The sequence below is a fragment of the Lontra canadensis genome, unplaced genomic scaffold, assembly GCF_010015895.1.
Source record: "Lontra canadensis isolate GAN:19392208 unplaced genomic scaffold, GSC_riverotter_1.0 scaffold13, whole genome shotgun sequence".
Taxonomy (NCBI): domain Eukaryota; kingdom Metazoa; phylum Chordata; class Mammalia; order Carnivora; family Mustelidae; genus Lontra; species Lontra canadensis.
In genome coordinates, this window is record NW_022631007.1 from 26,970,944 (window position 1) to 26,988,213 (window position 17,270).

General features: G+C 35.5%; 1 protein-coding gene across 1 annotated transcript in view; it reads right to left on the reverse strand.

Moving 5' to 3' along the window:
• CCDC148 (coiled-coil domain containing 148) overlaps nt 1–17,270 on the reverse strand; it is a 245,041-nt gene that overhangs the window by 140,359 nt on the left and 87,412 nt on the right. Inside the window, exons 9-10 of the mRNA XM_032857859.1 lie at nt 2,494–2,632; nt 128–334 (exon numbers count right to left, since the gene is read on the reverse strand). Of these exons, the coding sequence (XP_032713750.1) occupies nt 128–334; nt 2,494–2,632 (346 nt within the window). The remainder of the gene's footprint in view (nt 1–127; nt 335–2,493; nt 2,633–17,270) is intronic.

The window sequence follows — 17,270 nt, forward strand, 5'->3', positions numbered from 1 at the left end:
AACAGTTTTATTCAAAATAAAATTTTTAGAGAAACTGAACTTCAGGTTGGGTTTGAGCAAACAGGACAGTGGGTTCTTAAATGAATGCCAGGGCAAATCCCTAAACACCATCAGCAGAGCGTCTCACCTTGGCTTTCAGATGAGCACACAGTTCCTGCTGCTTTCTCCTGTCCTTAGCCAACATGTCCTCCATTGCATGTGTTGCACAGGCCTCAGTGAGGGTCAGCACAGCCTTCTGGATTAAGTCTCTCCTGTTCTTATTCCAATTTGATATCAGGATCCTTCGCTGCTCCCTGGCAAAGCGATATTGATCACAATATTTCTCATGTTCCACCTGAAAAGAAAACAGATGGCAAACACTTATGAAGCTGAGACTATGTTTTATGTCATTGCTACAAAAAATGAATAAAGTGAATTATAACCAGTAATTTTGAAAAATCGGAGACAAACATCTTAACAGTGAATGCAGCAACCAGGACCAGGTACAATTCCCCAAGTTCTGAGCCTGTGGCTAACTGGTGACTAAGGACCAGTTGTTTAATGTTTGTAAGCCCTAAAACATCTTTCATGTCTACATGGCAGTGAATTTATTCACAGAAAGTATTACTTCCCTTGTATATAATTTCAAAAATATTCCATCTGTAATTTAGTTTGGGTATTTTAACAATTACTTCAAGTGCTTCACTTAGACACATGCTAATAAACATAAATTGCTACCACAATCCCCAAAATTCAGTTTGCCCTTGATTACTGATATATTCAGGTTTTAGGATGTCTGAACTTAAAGGAATCACAGCAATCATATTAGTTCTTCCCATCCTGCAGTCCTGATGGACTGATATTCTCACATGGGTACTGGTAGTACATGATATTCTCACATGGGTACTGGTAGTTCCTGTTGGCAGTGAATCCCAACCATGAGAGATCTCAGAGTCTTGAGGGAAAGTCTTGAGGGGAAGAACAGGGATGGAGATTGCCTCAGTCATTTGAAAAGTCTTTGTAGGTGATTCTGAAATGTTCTTTATATGAAGTTGTGTCTTCTGAAACTGAGAGCCACTGATCCTCTAATTCTTTATCTTGACAGTATAGACCACATCTCTGAATTTATACGTTATTTAACCCCTAAGTGGTGTGAGAAAAGAATCTAGCAAGAAGGATAAGGTTGTTCTAAGATAATAATCCAGGTATGGTTTGATGGTATGGTATGATGAAACAGGCTATGGATTCAATTAAACCAAATATCAGCTGCTAAAATATGTTGCGGAAACTTCTGAGCTTTGTTCCCAAAAGTCAAAAATATACTAAAAATCTGTCAAACACTAAGAAAGGAAGCATATACCATGCAGAAATGCATACTAATCAACCCATTGTAAGAAGTAAATACAAAAATCTTCATCATGTTAATAGGTAAATACAAAAAGTTAAAAATCATAACTGGTCACAGAAACAAATAGAATCAACAGGGAATAAAAAGAAAGATCTAATTTAATAAATTAAAACTTTAAAAAAGCTAGAGTGAATTATTTATTATATAACATGTTTTTTATATAATAGGTATCTGCTATAAAATAAAGATCAAAATTAAAACAAATAATCATTTGGTGGGGGAATCGGGGATAGGATGGTCATACTAGATGTGTGACCTTTGCTTCAGTTTCTTTATCTGTAAAATATAATAAAAATAGTACTCTTTCATCCACTTCTGTGTGTTATAGAAGTTTACTTATGACTGAAATAAGGTAAATTCTATATACGCGTCGGTACTATTGTTACCTGCTTATTTAAAATAATTACAAAATGCAGAGTATGTGATAATATTTTATAGCATGGCCCATTTAAAAGTTTACATGTGTTTGTTTACATATATGTTTTAAGATGAGTCATTGTAAAGTTAATTGACGACATGGTAACTTCTGTTTTCTTGTCTTTGTGGTCTTATGAACTAAAGACCCTTCTCAGGAAAATTTCAGTCATGACTCTGAGTTCTAATTTGGGGCATTTGTATTTCAGAGCCATCTAGGGTGATCAAGTGGAGATGTTGTTGTGGGGATGATATAAGTAAGCACCAGCCCCCAGGGCAAGTGCTACCTTCCCCATGACTAGAGGGGCTGGGATGTGGGAGGCTCTGCAGATAGATGGGTAGCAGGCACCCCACTTTCAGGGAAGAGTCAGAGATTGCAGAACCTCTGAGGGCGGGCAGGTGAATGCACAGACACCTAGAGGTCAATTACGGGCAGAGCAACCCAGGAAGTCACAGTAAAGATCTCTCGGGCAGGTAAGCATAGAAGAATGAATGTTGCCTGAAGGGTTCTCTACATTCTTATGTACCATATGACTTGAAAAATGGGAGACTTTCAACCTATAACTCTATTATTTGCTAGAGTGTAGGAAAAAAAAAATTTTAGAGCACCATTCTAAAAATACAAATTTTGCCTAGTAATTATTGACCACTAAAGCAATTTAACTTGCTGTTATATAGGGTCCTGTACTCACCAAATCATGCCTAGATCTGTGAGGAAAATATCTTTGTAACATGTTCAGATACAGAGTTCTTCTGTTATAGAGCTCTCCAGGATACTGATCCAAAACAGCCTGGTAAATCCAGTGGTCTTCTTCACTTAACTGGAAGTTTCTAGAAGCAACAAAAATGTCACAACACATTGTTAAGCAATCACCGAGTTTGAGGGAACTCAAACTGCTCAAACTATTAACAAATGGCACTGATTATATAAAATGAAGTCTGGGGTTGGTTTTTTAAAATACATTATAGCCAAACTATATGTCTGCTATAGAAAATGTTCTAAATCCTAATATGATGGGTTCTTCAATCCTTTATTGCTCTTGCCACAAGTTCCAGGCATAATTTCAAGAAGTTTGCAAAGTGACATAATATTTTTAAAATATTTATTCTATCCTCCCCATAAGAATATTTAAAAAATCACAATCAATGAGTGAAATAAATGAACATTGGGAAATAAAACATACAGACTAAAATGGAATTTTTATTCCTGGAGGAAAACACAAAAGTAGACAGTTAAGTGAACAATTTTACAAAGGAAATTAAGGCCTGAGGAAAGAACTTATTTAAGGTTTCACTTTAAAACAAGTCTAAAATTATCATTAATTTACTCTCTCAACTTCTCATGTGGTGGGATTAAGACTAGATAATGTTAGTGAGAAGATTACCAATGGCATTAGATTTCAGATCACTGAAGAAATCATTTGTAAATAGGACCTCTTCAAGGCCCTACCTAGTAACATGTCCACCCTGGTCCAGAATGCCTTTTTCATTTCAGGGCATTCCTGGGCACTGGCCCGGTTTGTGTTTTACATAAGGTATTAGCAAAGCCCTATGCAGAGTGGAAAGGGTGCGATATCAGCTTAAACTCTAAACTGAATTAATGCCTCTTTATTATTCTGGGTTTATTTGCATATTGTTATTCCTGTTTAATAAATTGGAATAATGAAATACAGGTGCAATCAGAGTGAATATTATTAGCAACAAGTATCTCTTTGATCCAAGATGGAGACTTGCTATTGTTTATTTCTACTATATCAATGATCTTCTACTTTAAAGTTAATAGTGCAATTCAACGAATTCATAATATATCTTCTATGCCCTTGAAAAATACTTGACAATTTAAAATGAATAAAAACCTCTTTAAATCAGTGATACTAATGGGAATTCCACTGTCCTCATATCATACAAAGTTACCTGGTTTTTGTAAAGTGTTTCACTATTCTGGTAAGTAGCAAGAAAAAAAATTCTCTTTCAAAAAAGATAATCTTCACTAACAGCTCTATAATGGGAAGAAAAAGAGGCATGGAGGTATTTTACCAGAAGAAGCATGCTCCACAGTTCTTCTGTATGACATAATCTATTGCAGAGAAATAATTTGAGATGAGTTCATTCATTGAACACACTGAGTGTATTCCTTCTGTCTGAATCAGGTATGAATGTATAGACATTCAAACAAAGCATTTCATATAGGGGTATTAAGCCTGTGGAAACACTTGCCTAAGTATACTTGGCATTTAGAACACCCTCAAGACTTCATGCGTAATACCTAAGGTCCTCTCTCGAACTCATTTGGTCACAATAACAAAAATGCATTTTAATAGCAAAGTCAGCCACATAAATTCTCTATTACTACACCACAAGTAACAAAAAAAAAAAAAAAATAGACCTGCGGTCCATGTCTTCATTTATGCTTTTAAACTATCTCTAATCACAGGGACTTGAACATGGTTTGACTTTCCACCTTTATTTAATTACAAATGTGGATGTATGTGGCGGGGTATGCTGAGGAGGGGAAAATAACAGATTTGAGGTCAATAAATTGTCCATTTATTTTAAGTTGTCATCCATCTATTTGGTGGATGCTGTTGGTGCCATGCTAGATCTCCCTTACTAGCTAGAAGTCCAATCACCAAGATGCTGATAATTCACAGATGCCCCTGTTTCTCTGCAGAATTGCCCCAGACCAAATGGGAAATGCCTCACCCAGGAGGCTTCTCTTCCCACCCATTTTTGAGGGCAGCTGCCACCAATGTTTGGCTGATATGGGGGAATAGAAGGTCAACCCACTTGCCTCACGATGGAACCAACTCTGAGAACCATTCATGCTCTAGAATTTCACAGTGGAAGCAAACTGCAGGCTGTTTCCACTGAGCTCACCTCCATGCAGAACCATTTTTCCCTCCTCTTTCTTTCTTTCCTTACCATCCTTCTCCTGAGAGCACTGCCCAACAAATCACTTGTTCTTACAATTCCTATCTCAGCTTTGCTTCTATAGAACCTGACCTAAGATAGTATTTAAGCCATCTTACCCATAATTTTCAAAAAATAGTTTTAATCCTTTGGTAAATGGAGAAGTACTTCTAAGCTAATTGCTTTGATGATCTCTCATATTGAATGGTGGTGCAAGATTTCGGCTACACTCAAAGAGAAAGTGCAAATGGCAAACATTTACAAAAATGCTTTTCAAATAAAAGCACACATTAAGCAGTGTGCATTGCTATAAATAAATATAGCAGCAGGAGAATCTGTGGCACTGAGTGCATTTTTACGTATTGTGCGAATGTATTAATTACGTGTCATTATAGTGACAACATTAAAACCACTTAAACATATGAAATGATAATATAACATCACAACTATTTCAAACCAAGTATGCCACAAAAGATCACATCCATTTTGCTCTTCTTATTGATTTTAGAAACCTCACATTTCAACAACTTTTTCTAATTACCACAATTATGCAAACTGTAAGTCATTTTTCTAGTATACATAGAAGAAAAGCAAAAAACATACTTTAAAATGATACATAAATACTCACAACATTATTATTTTAGAGTATTTATAGCAGTTTTTAGAGCCAAAGGCTTAAATTTTGAGGCAAATATTCATACTGGCAATAGTAATAGCACAGTCATACATCTCCATTAGGATGCTGTTTGTGAGGGAGAAAGCCCCCATCATTATATATTTACTGAGTCTTCTGGATAGTAAAAATCTAAGAGGAATATTCAAATATAATGGCCTCTTCAGAATAACAAAGTAGCTGTTTTCTATTTAGCCTCTAAAATAAAATCAAATTTAATAAATCTGAATTTCTAAATTCCAATCTGGACATTTTTCTTTCCTAATCAAACATCTTTTCATTGTACAGAAAAACCTATGTAAAATAGCTAAGCTCTATAAAATAACTAAGGTTAGCTTTTTTCTTTTTTTAGTTTTATTTATTTATTTGACAGAGAGAGAACACAAGCAGGCAGAGTAGCAGGCAGAGGGAACAGGAGAAGCAGGCTCCCCACTGAGCAAAGAGCTTGACCCAGGGCTCCATCCCAGGACCCTGGGATCCTGACCTGAGTCAAAGGCAGTTGCTTAACCAACTGAGCCACCCCGGTGCTGCTAAGGTTAGATTTTACCTTCAAAGTTCCTGTTTAATTTAATTGCTTTGCTGGTGATTCCAATGACAGAAGTAGCTAAGTTATACAGCTATTAAAAGCTCTTCTAATCATTTACCTACTTTCTGAATTTGAAAAGTAACTCCATAATTTTAAAAAATTTAAAGAAGGCTTTAAAATTATCCTAAACTTTTGTAATTTTTAAATTATCTTTAGAGAAAAAAATCTTTGGCAGGTCTGTGCAATTTCTATTCTTTTTGTCCATCCAAATTTTCTGATTTAAAATGTTTCATAGTTTTCATCTTTATAATAGCATACCAAGATTTTACAGTTTCTAGGCTTACTGGGCACTTCTAACACTTCAGGAAATTCCAGACTGCAGAAGTGTAAAATATCTACAGTTCAGTCTCCACCTACCATCCCCGCCCCATAATGAAGTCCCATGATATAATTTTATCATGATATCCCAGGATGTGAGACAAAATGGGTAATTCAGAAAAGAATGACAGCTATAAGAATCTAACTACACCAAGGCTGACTGTCCCCCTAATTCTACCTGTTGAATCATTCCAAAAATTCTAAACTGACTTACAATTAACTTAGCCACTGATTTTCTTCTTAGTCATGCTTAAGTCATTTCCTTAAGGTTTCGGCTCTATGACATCAACACACATTTGTGGGGGGCGGGGGGAGAAGCAGAGAGGCAACCAATGGTGGCAAACAAGGTGACAAGTACTTTAACAGCAGAGACAAGTTTATGAAATTAACCATTGTGTTCACAAATGGCTGAAAGTTGTTTTATAACTTTCTCAGAGTGAAGGGAGATTTCCAGCAAAATGGTAGTACCTCCTGAAGCTGCCTGATACATCTAATAGCTAGCTCAAGATTGGCAACTGGCCACAGTGAATCTGGCCTGGAGAAAAACTCTTAACTCTTCTAGTGTAACAGTGGCAGGAGACATCTAGTGCTTCTCTCCACTAAGAAGTAGGATTGCAAGGAAACACTGGTGGATTAAGGTGAGTAAAAGATAGCTCTGATGTAATCGGCTTTTTGGGCTGTATTGGGTCTGACCCTCTAGGAGATATAACTTGACTCTACTTTTTAATGTTGTCTTTCCAAATCAGACCCAAACACTGAATCTAATTAGCCTGATTCCTGAAACTCTCACCCCACCCTACTACCACACCACTCCACTCCCATTATCCAAATACAAATCTCTCTTTGGTTTCTGGCCGGGTTTACAGGGGGCTCCTGAGCCTTAGAGTTACTTCTGACCAACAGAATCTTCTCCTTGGATTTTGTTTGAGTAAGTATATTGTCTTTCCAGAGACCCATTCTTACTTAGCTCTCACTTCCAGGGTCCTCAGGCTCTGCCCAGTCTGCCTACTTAGGTGGAAGCTGATGGCTAGAATAAGGTAGGTTCTCACAAGTATGGCCCTCACTTCTCAGCCTTTTGGCTAAGATCAGTTGTAGATGTATGGCCAAAATCCACTGAATTAAAGAATCAACAACAAAATTGCCTATAGGGTAAAGCCAGAACTTACATCAGCATCCAAAGCCACAGTCTCCTGAGAGCCACAGGAAAGTGAAAATATGGCAGGGCTCTAAAATTGATGACTCCAGAATTTTTCCAGAAGGGTTTAGGGGCATGAATCTGGCCAGAAGAGGAGGTTAAATGATTTATACGGAAACTGCAATTGCTATTGATATGGCAAGCACACTGTTTTTTCTTAGATTTTTTTTTTTGAGGAGGAGTAGTTGTCATAGAAAGCTCGATTTTTTACTTAGAATGTATATTTTTTTAGAAGTGGAGTAGCTGGGATGAGGGCAAGGCTCCTAAACCATCCTTTGTCCCTACATCAATCTACACAGTTTTAAGAGGCAATATAATTCCTAGTGGAAGTTTTGAGATCGTATGATCAAGATAAAACAGCCTGTTAAAAGTAACACATAATGGCTCAACCACTCGACATGCTATGTTTTAAGTAATTATATTCATCATAAGTGTAAGGAAAAGGTAAAAAGTAGCAAACATTGCCCCTACTCCTGCTTCTGCTCATCAGAATCCTAATTTTATTCAAGATCTACCTTTCTCCATAGGGCCTCCACTCCAGGGAAGGTGGGCACCATCCCCATCCCTGAGAGAGAATCTTGACTGATTTTAAGCCCTTTACAGACATCCATTCACAAGCTTCCTGTTCTTCTGGCCAATGTTTGGTATAAGTCTGGACAAAACACCCAATTCTGGCCAATGAAATGTGAGAACTAGTCTTCTAAGGCAAAGGTTTCCTAGCTTATGAGGAAGAAAAGTTCTTTTTCTGCCTCTGAGTGTTATGGTGGGAATTGCTGCAGGAAGTCATCTACCTTGCAGGAAAGCAGGGCAAGAGAATGCAGAATACCAGATTTCACTGTGCTTGGACTTCTCTACTTCTGCATTTTATGGGAAATAAGACATCGCTGTTGTTTAAGTGACGATGACTTGGGTTGGGATTCTCTTACTTACAGCCAAAGATACCCAATTTGATAGGGTATCTTGAAGGAGAGAAAAATGACTTTTTAAATGTGTCCAGAGACCCCCATCTAAACTAACATTCCTCTGATGATTGGTAACTGACAAGTATTCAACATCAAGGACCATTTTAAAGGCAAAGACCCAGAACTAAACAAAATCAGCTCAAACTCGAATGTATACAATCAGTAAAAGATCACCTACAAACACACAATATGCTCTATTCTTTTTAATCCCACTGAGCCAGAACTTGCCTCCATGTACCAGTTATTTTTCATTTTGGGGAAATAAGAACATTTTTAACTGCAATAAAGGTGAAGTGAATAAAGTTACTTATATAGACATTATGACTCAGTTTTCCAGATTCAAAAACAAGAATAATAAAACTGGCCTATTACTTTGGGATGGCACGAGGAAACATTTAATTAACCATTGAGGGCTTCTGACATTTATTTATTTATTTATTTATTTATTTGGCTCCACACCCAAAGTGGGGCTCGAGCTCACAAACTTAAGTTCAAGAGTCACATGCTCTAATGACTGAGCAGGGCAGGTGCCTCAGGCTTTTGAAATTTTAAATGCCACATAAAAATGTTGTAATATCACCTCAAACCAACTATCAGTAGTCATTAAGAAATTATAAGAGTAGATTAGAGGACTGATGATTCTCTTTCCCAGAGAAGTTTATTATTTTTTAGACATTATCAATATTCAACTTTATGTTCTTATATAAGCACTAAGATGGCAGATAAACATTAGCCTGAGCATGGGGATTATAATTTCTTATGTTACTGGTTCCCCATAGTCTCAGTTCTAATGATACAGTTTTCTCAAAGGATTGGACCTCAAGGTACAAGGAGTAGGAAAATCTTGTTATGAACAATTGATTTGATATATAAAATAGGCATTATAATTCTTCTCTTGTCAAAATTTGGCAATCCTGTCCATAGTAATTTTAATCTTATCTTTGTTTATAGATACACATATTTTATTATGTTAATAATAAACTCTATCTGTATTATCCAGGTTAAAAAATAACATATGTCAATTGTCCTGGACACATATCGCTCAAGCTGCTGTGTTTCCATTTTCTCCAATCTGATTTACTCAAGATTAATTTGATTTCATATCCACCAAAGAACAGAAACCTCTCATAAATGACTTTCACTCCTTCATCCTATAAAAAGGATATTTTTCAGTCTCCAAAAGTATTAAAAAATGTAGCCTCAAACACCACTACACTGTGTAGTTTCTATCTGAAACAATTATATCAAGAAGGTAGGTGTGGGCTTCAGTGATACTAACAATAGGGACTGTTGAACCTAGAAACTTACAGCTATTATTTCTAGATTTATCCACACAGATACATTTAAACAAACATAACATCCAAGTAAATATACAAGCTGAATTATTAATCAAGCAAGGCAAACTCTAAGACTAGCTTTTCGGGTATCCTATAGAAAATGCATCCATTTTTCTCCCTTGATAAAATACATTACACTATAGCCAAAAGAACTTAAAATATACTTTATTCCCACAACAAACCTGAAGTAGGTTAAACAGTTGTCAAATATGCCTTTTAGTTCGAGTCATAAAGTAATTAAGTATTTTCAATGATGTATTGATTTTAAGAGAAAGTTATTAAATATATATGACAAAAAATAAATCATAGTCTACAATTATGACCTCCCTCTAAAAAATACAAATTGCAGAATCAGGTTGGACAAACCATGTTGGAATACCTCAAGAGAAAATGAGAGTTGTAGTTACCAGGGTGTTGCTCGAGTAGGTCATGTAACCAATGTAAGTGAACACGCCAATGTTCAAATAACCATGTTCCTAATTCTGAGCACTTTTCCACTTACTAGCTACCCTTGACATACAACCAGCCCAGACCAGAAATGTAGAACCTGAGACTGGACATCCCTAGGCAAGGAAATTTTCCAAAATTTCTGAGACTACATTCTTTAAAAAGAATCCCATCTGGTAATTAAAGCCCCATTGTTTTAACTTGTAACGTCATCAAATAAGCAAGTATCAGTTATTCCATCCCTTTTCTTCTCTTTCTTCTATCTTGTATTCATCAAGCAATATCCTCATATGTAAATATTTGTTTATTAAAAATACTTTAGGATCACCTGGGTGGTTCAGTGGGTTAAGCTTCTGCCTTCAGCCCAGGTCATGATCTCAGGGTCCTCTTTGCTCAGCAGACAGCCTGCTTCCCTTTCTCTCTCTGCCTGCTGCTCTGCCTACTTGTGATCTTTCTCTCTCTGTGTGTGTCAAATAAATAAATAAAATCTTTAAAATATAGATATTTTAAAGAAAATTACATGAAGTCACTCATTGTTTCCTGAGTGCTGAGTTTCTGATGCTGGCTTTTATCTTTTTCATCTTTTTGCCAATTCTGTTGGCAAAGCTTTCACAAAAAGACAGTGACAGAGCTATGCTATGTAAATAAGTACTGAAAAAGAGAGAGAAAGAGAATATGAACAAGACACTGGTGATATTCACACAGGATTATAAAATCCAATGAAATCCAAAAGATGAACCAAACAATGGAAAGTCTGTTGGTCAATGTATAAAGTGTTTCTACTTTTCTGGAGAGCAATATAGCCATACTCTCAAGAGTATTATAATTTTTCAATCCCTTTGACTCAGCAATTCCATCTCTAGAAATTCGTGTTAAGGGAATAATCATGGGATTACTCAAAATATAGCAACAGAGTTATTTGTCCCAAGGTTTTTAACCAAATACCAAAATGTATACTAAGTAATTGTCTAAAGCCAGAAGATGGGTTGAATTTATCTGGTACAATGACATATTGTAATGTCATATGTATAATAAAAAATACATTGTAAAGGAATATTTAATACAGTGATCTAAGACATAGGTTAGTAAACACTGATTGGAAAAATGAATAATATTAGATTTGATTCACAAACAGGAAAAATAATGAGTAGGTGTAGAGTATGTTTTCATTTTTATAAACATACAATTTTAATGTATATGTATAAATATACATTTTTATAAACATTTCATTTTTATAAACATACATATAATTTAAATATATAAATTGTTACCAGAGACTGTCTCTTGCTGTTGGAAACTAAAGACTAACTTTTACTTCCTTCTCTTTGCTTGCCTTGGTTTTTTAAACATTTTCTGTAATGAATGTAATTATTTCTGTATTAAAAGAAAAAATACATATATAAGGAAACATATATAATGCTACTAGTTATCTTGAAACTTACTAGTTAGTAATTTACTTGCCTTGTTACTTGAAAGTTACTAGTTAGTAACTTTCAAGTAATAAGTTACTAGTTACTAGTTAGTAAGTTTCAAGTAACAAGTCGAGTAAATTGAAATAATTTAGTTGAAAAAATATGAAACTATAGGCCTTGGCAATGTATACATAGAGGGACAAAACTGTTATAATCATTGTAGATTTTAAATAGTATTCAGATTCTGATCTCATAAAGTAACAGGATAATAATAATGAATCAATATTTAAAATTTAACATGCCTATCAGACAATAAAGTAGAAATTACTCGTTATCACTCTATAGCTTTGCTGTATATTGGCTTCAGATCTGACATAGCTAAATGGAGCATCAGACAATTATGTCTCATCTATATGATTAATTCATCCAAATGTTAGGAAATTAAAGCCACAATTTCATCAGAGTCTAAAACAAGCAATTAAACTTGTCTTCAAGTTACTAATGAAATACAGCTTAAATAAAATCTAAATAGCTTTACACATATTGAATAAAGCGATAGGTTCAATTGCTGTGAGATTTAAAGAAAAAAAAATATGTTAGAGTAAAAGACAACATCCTTTAAAGCTGTGTTGTCCAAGACAGTGGCCATGAGCCACTATGTCATTATTCAGGACTTAACATGTGGTTAGCACACCAATTAAGGTGTGCTGCAAGTGTAATATCCACACCAGATTTCAAAGACTTCATATGAAAAATGGAATGTAATGTATCTAATTAATAATTTTGAAATACTGATTGTATGTCAAAATGCTAATATTTTGAACTATTAAGTTAAATGAAATTTACTATTAAATTTCATCTTCCAAAAAATATTTTAACATGGCTACTTAGAAACTTCAAATTCTATATGCTGTTCACCTCTGTGGCTTGCATCGTACTTCTGTTCAAAAGCACTGTAATTTACCAACACAACTGATACATGTAAATGCTTGAATTGGAGTGGTGTGAGGGAAAGCTTTCAATTCAGATGAGCAGAAGAAACTCATTCCTGTTCAGCTATCTGGTAACTCAGAAACTTTGGAGAGATTGTTCACTTTCCACTTAGCTGCAGTTCCTTCATTTGTAAAGTCGTTTTTTAAATGGGCTGTATTGACAGTTAAAATGGCATGTACCTGTCACGTCATTTAACAGGTACTCATTAAATATCAATAGTATCCCCTACACTCTTTAACTTAGATTTTTAAAAGTCTGTGTTTTGCTTTACAAATAGAAAAAAGCAGGTAGGCCAAACTTATTTATAATTTTACTTCCTGGGGATAACTATTGTTATTGCTGGTTTGGATAAACTTCCAGTTTTTTCTGTAGCTTTGTAGATGTAGATGTAACACTTTCAGAGGGAAAAGGGGAAAAAAAGAGAGAGAGAGACTCCACTATTTTGTGGCCTAATTTCTAATTGCACAGCAACTTATTGAAACTATTTGTATCATTAAAAATTATTTAATATAATAATTAATTACAGTGTGGTATTCCATTACATAGGTATATCATAATTGATGAAGGTAATCCTCTATTTGTTGGCTATTTTGTCATTTTGAAGATTTTGCCATCACTAAAGAAAGGAAAAAAAAATGTTGACTATCCTTGAAGCCAACTATTTATTTCACTTCCATGATTATTTCCTTTAAGATTATTTCTAAACAATGATCGCTCACATTTATAAAGATTCTTGACGACACAGTTTCCTTTAAAAGGAAAGGGGCAAAATTACCTTCTTCATAGCCACAAGCAGCCTGATTATAATGCATCCCCCAGAAAAACAAAAGAGCAAAAACAAAAAACTCTCTCCTTCTTACTTGATGAACTCTAAAATCTCCTTAACAAGGTTGGGGTGGAGAAGGGAGGGAGGATGTTTATTTTACAATTAGAGACTTCAACTAAGTACACGGCTGAGTTAACATTTCATTGTGACTGAGTTTCAATAAAGTGAAATTAATTAATCAATCAGCATATATAAAAGATATATTATTAATTTTCCCCCAGCTTTAATGCAAGGCAGGATGGAATAAAGGAAGGCAGAGAGGCGGGGAAAGAAGGGACTCTTAGAAGACCAAAAAGTGTCTGCCTACAAGGAACACCTGACCATCCCCATAGAGATGTAAGAAAAACATGGGTCAGGAAAGAGTCAGACATCACCAAGGACTGCCTCTCCAAGTAAGACAAGTAGAAGCTGGGTTTGGAGATTCCAAACGGGGCCATGTACCAGAGGTAGAAATGCTCCTTCACAGGCTGGGTGAGCTCGGAGTGCAGTCCAAGACCAGGGAACAGGAGTGATTAACGGCTTCTCTCTGAGGCCACACTGAGCAGTGGGGGCCCTGAGCTCTCGGCTCCTCTGGGCTGGAGATTGGGAGGCTGGTATTTTTATTCCTGACCTCCAAACATATACAGAAAGCGTTCAGGGAACAAAAGCTCCCAAGAGTGAACTCAAGCAGATTACTTAGCCTGGTCCCTGGCAAGGTTGGTGCAATTCTGAATCAGGCAAAGACATATGAGAATCACAGCAATGGGTCCCTCCCCCAGAAGATCTCAAGAACACCCAGCCAAGACCAAGTTCACCAATCAATGAGAATTGTAGAACTCCAGAGCTAGGGGAATGCAACACACAGAATTCATGGCTCTTTTCCCATGATTCTTTAGTCTTTCAAGGTTAATTTTTTTAAAAGATTTTATTTATTTATTTGACAGAGAGAAAGATCACAAGTAGGCAAAGAGGCAGGTGGGGGTGGGAGCAGGTTCCCCACTGAGCAGAGAGCCCAATGCAGGGCTCAATACCAGGACCCTGAGATCATGACCTGAGCTGAAGGCAGAGGCTTAACCCACTGAGCCACCCGGCACCCCTCAAAGTTAATTTTTTTTTAATTTTATTTTTTTCTTATTCTATTTTTAAAATTTTTTTCCTCTTTCCTATTTTAATGTCTTTTTAACTATTTTATCTTATCAATACCTTTTTAAAAATTTTTTAAATTTTTATTATTATAATCATATTTTATCCCTTCATTGTATTTAACCTTATTTCTTGTATACATATAGGTTTTTCCTTCTTTAAAATTTTGGGATACAATTTCTTCTAATAGATCAAAATATATCCTAAATTAACTGCATAGCTTTGTTCTAGTCTCCAGCCTGATCACATTCTTTTCTCTTTTTTTTTCACCCAACTTCTTATCTTATCAATTCCTTTTTTAGAATCTTTTTAAAATTTCATCTTTACAGTCATATTCCATCCCTTCATTGTGTTTATCTTTATATTTGTATATGTATGTAAGTTTTTCTGTCTTTAAAATTTGGGGAGATTGTTTCTTCTAAAAGACCAAAATACACCCAAAATCAAGTGTGTAGATCTGTTCTATTCACCGGTCTAATATATATATATATATTTTTTCTTTTTTCCCCACATCCTTCTCCCCCCAGTTTCAGGTCTCTTCTGATTTGGTTAGTATATATTTTTCCAGGATTGTTGCTACCCTTTTAGTACTTTGTTCTCTCATTAATCTATTCTTACCTGGATAAAATGACAAGGTGGAAAAACTCACCGCAAAAAAAAAAAAAAAAAAAAAAAAAAAAAAAAAAAGAACAAGAGGCACTGCCAATGGCTAGGGATCTAATCAATAAGAACAGTAGTAATATGTCAGAACTAGAGTTCAAAATGTTGATTCTCATGGTGCTAGCCAGCCTCAAAAAAGCATGGAAGATGTTAGAGAATCCCTTTCTGGGGAAATAAAATCCCTTTCTGGAGAAATAAAAGAACTAAAATCTAACTAAGTTGAAATCAAAAAAGCTATTAATGAGGTGCAATAAAAAATGGAAGCTCTTACTGCTAGGATATATGAGGCAGAAGAGAGAATTAGTGATAAAGAAGGCTAAATGATAGAGAATAAAGAAACTGAGCAAAAGAGAGACAAACAACTACTGGACTAGAAGGGCAGAATTCGAGAGATAAGTGATACCAAAAGATGAAACAATATTAGAATAACTGGGATTCCAGAAGAAGAAGAAAGAGAGAGGGGGGCAGACAGTATATTGCAGCAAATTATAGCAGAGAATTTCCCTAATCTGGCGAAGGGAACAAGCATCAAAATCCAGGAGGCACAGAGAATGCCCCTCAAAATCAATAAAAATAGGTCCATAATAAAATAGGTCCATCATCTAATAGTAAAGTCTCAGAGACAAAGAGAAAATCCTGAAAGCAGCTCAGGACAAGAGGTCTGTAACATACAATGGTAGAAATATTAGATGGACAAAAGACCTATACACAGAGACCTGACAGGCCAGAAAGGACTGACAAAATATATTTAGAGCATTAAATGAGAGAAATATGCAGCCAAGAATGCTATATCCAGCTAGGCTATCATTGAAAATAGAAGGAGAGATAAAAATCTTGCAGGACAAATAAAAATTAAAAGAATTTGCAAACACCAAACTGCCCTACAGGAAATATTAAAAGGGTCCTCTAAGCAAAGACAGAGGCTAAAAGTAACAGACCAGAAAGGAACAAAGACAATATACAGTAACAGTCACCTTACAGGCAATACAATGGCATTAAATTCATATCTTTCAATAGTTACCCTGAATGTAAATGGGCTAAATGTCCCAATCAAAAGACACAGGATATTAGAATGGATTAAAAAAAAAAAAAGACCTATTGATATGCTGTCTGCAAGAGACTCATTTTATACCCAAATACACCTCCAGACTTATAGTGAGGGGGTGGAAAACAATTTACCATGCTAACGGATATCAAAAGAAACCTGGGGTGGCAATCCTTATTTCAGATAAATTAGATTTTAAGCCAAAGACTATAATAAGAGATGAGGAAAGACACTATATCACACTTAAAGGGTCTGTCCAACAAGAACATCTAACAATTTTAAATATCTATGCCCCTAACATGGGAGCAGCCAATTATATAAACCAATTAATAACAAAATCAAAGAAACACATCAACAATAAGACAATAATAGTAGTAGGGATCTTTAACAACTCCCTTACTGAAATGGATAGATCATCTAAGCAAAAAATCAACAAGGAAATAAAGGCTTTAAATGACACACTGGACCAGATGGACATCACAGATATATTCAGAACATTCTATCCCAAACAACAGAATACACATTCCTCTCTAGTGCACATGGAACATTCTCCAGAAGAGATCACATCCTGGGTCACAAATCAAGTCTCAACCAGTACCAAAAGACTGGGATCATTCCCTGCATATTTTCAGACCACAATGCTCTGAAACTAGAACTCAATCATGAGAGGAAAGTTGGAAAGAACTCAAGTACATGGAGGCTAAAGAGCATCCTACTAAAGAATGATCCACCAAGAAATTAGAGTGGATTGGTTGATCCACCAAGAAATTAGAGAAGAATTTTAAAAATTCATGGAAACTAATGAAAATGAAAACACAACTATTCAAAATCATTGGGACACAAAAAAAGTGGTCCTAAGAGGAAAGTATAGAGCAATATAAGCTTTTCTCAAGAAACAAGAAAGGTCTCAAATACACAACCTAACCCTACACCTAAAGGAGCTGGAGAAGGAACAGCAAGGAAAGCCTAAATCCAGGAGGAGA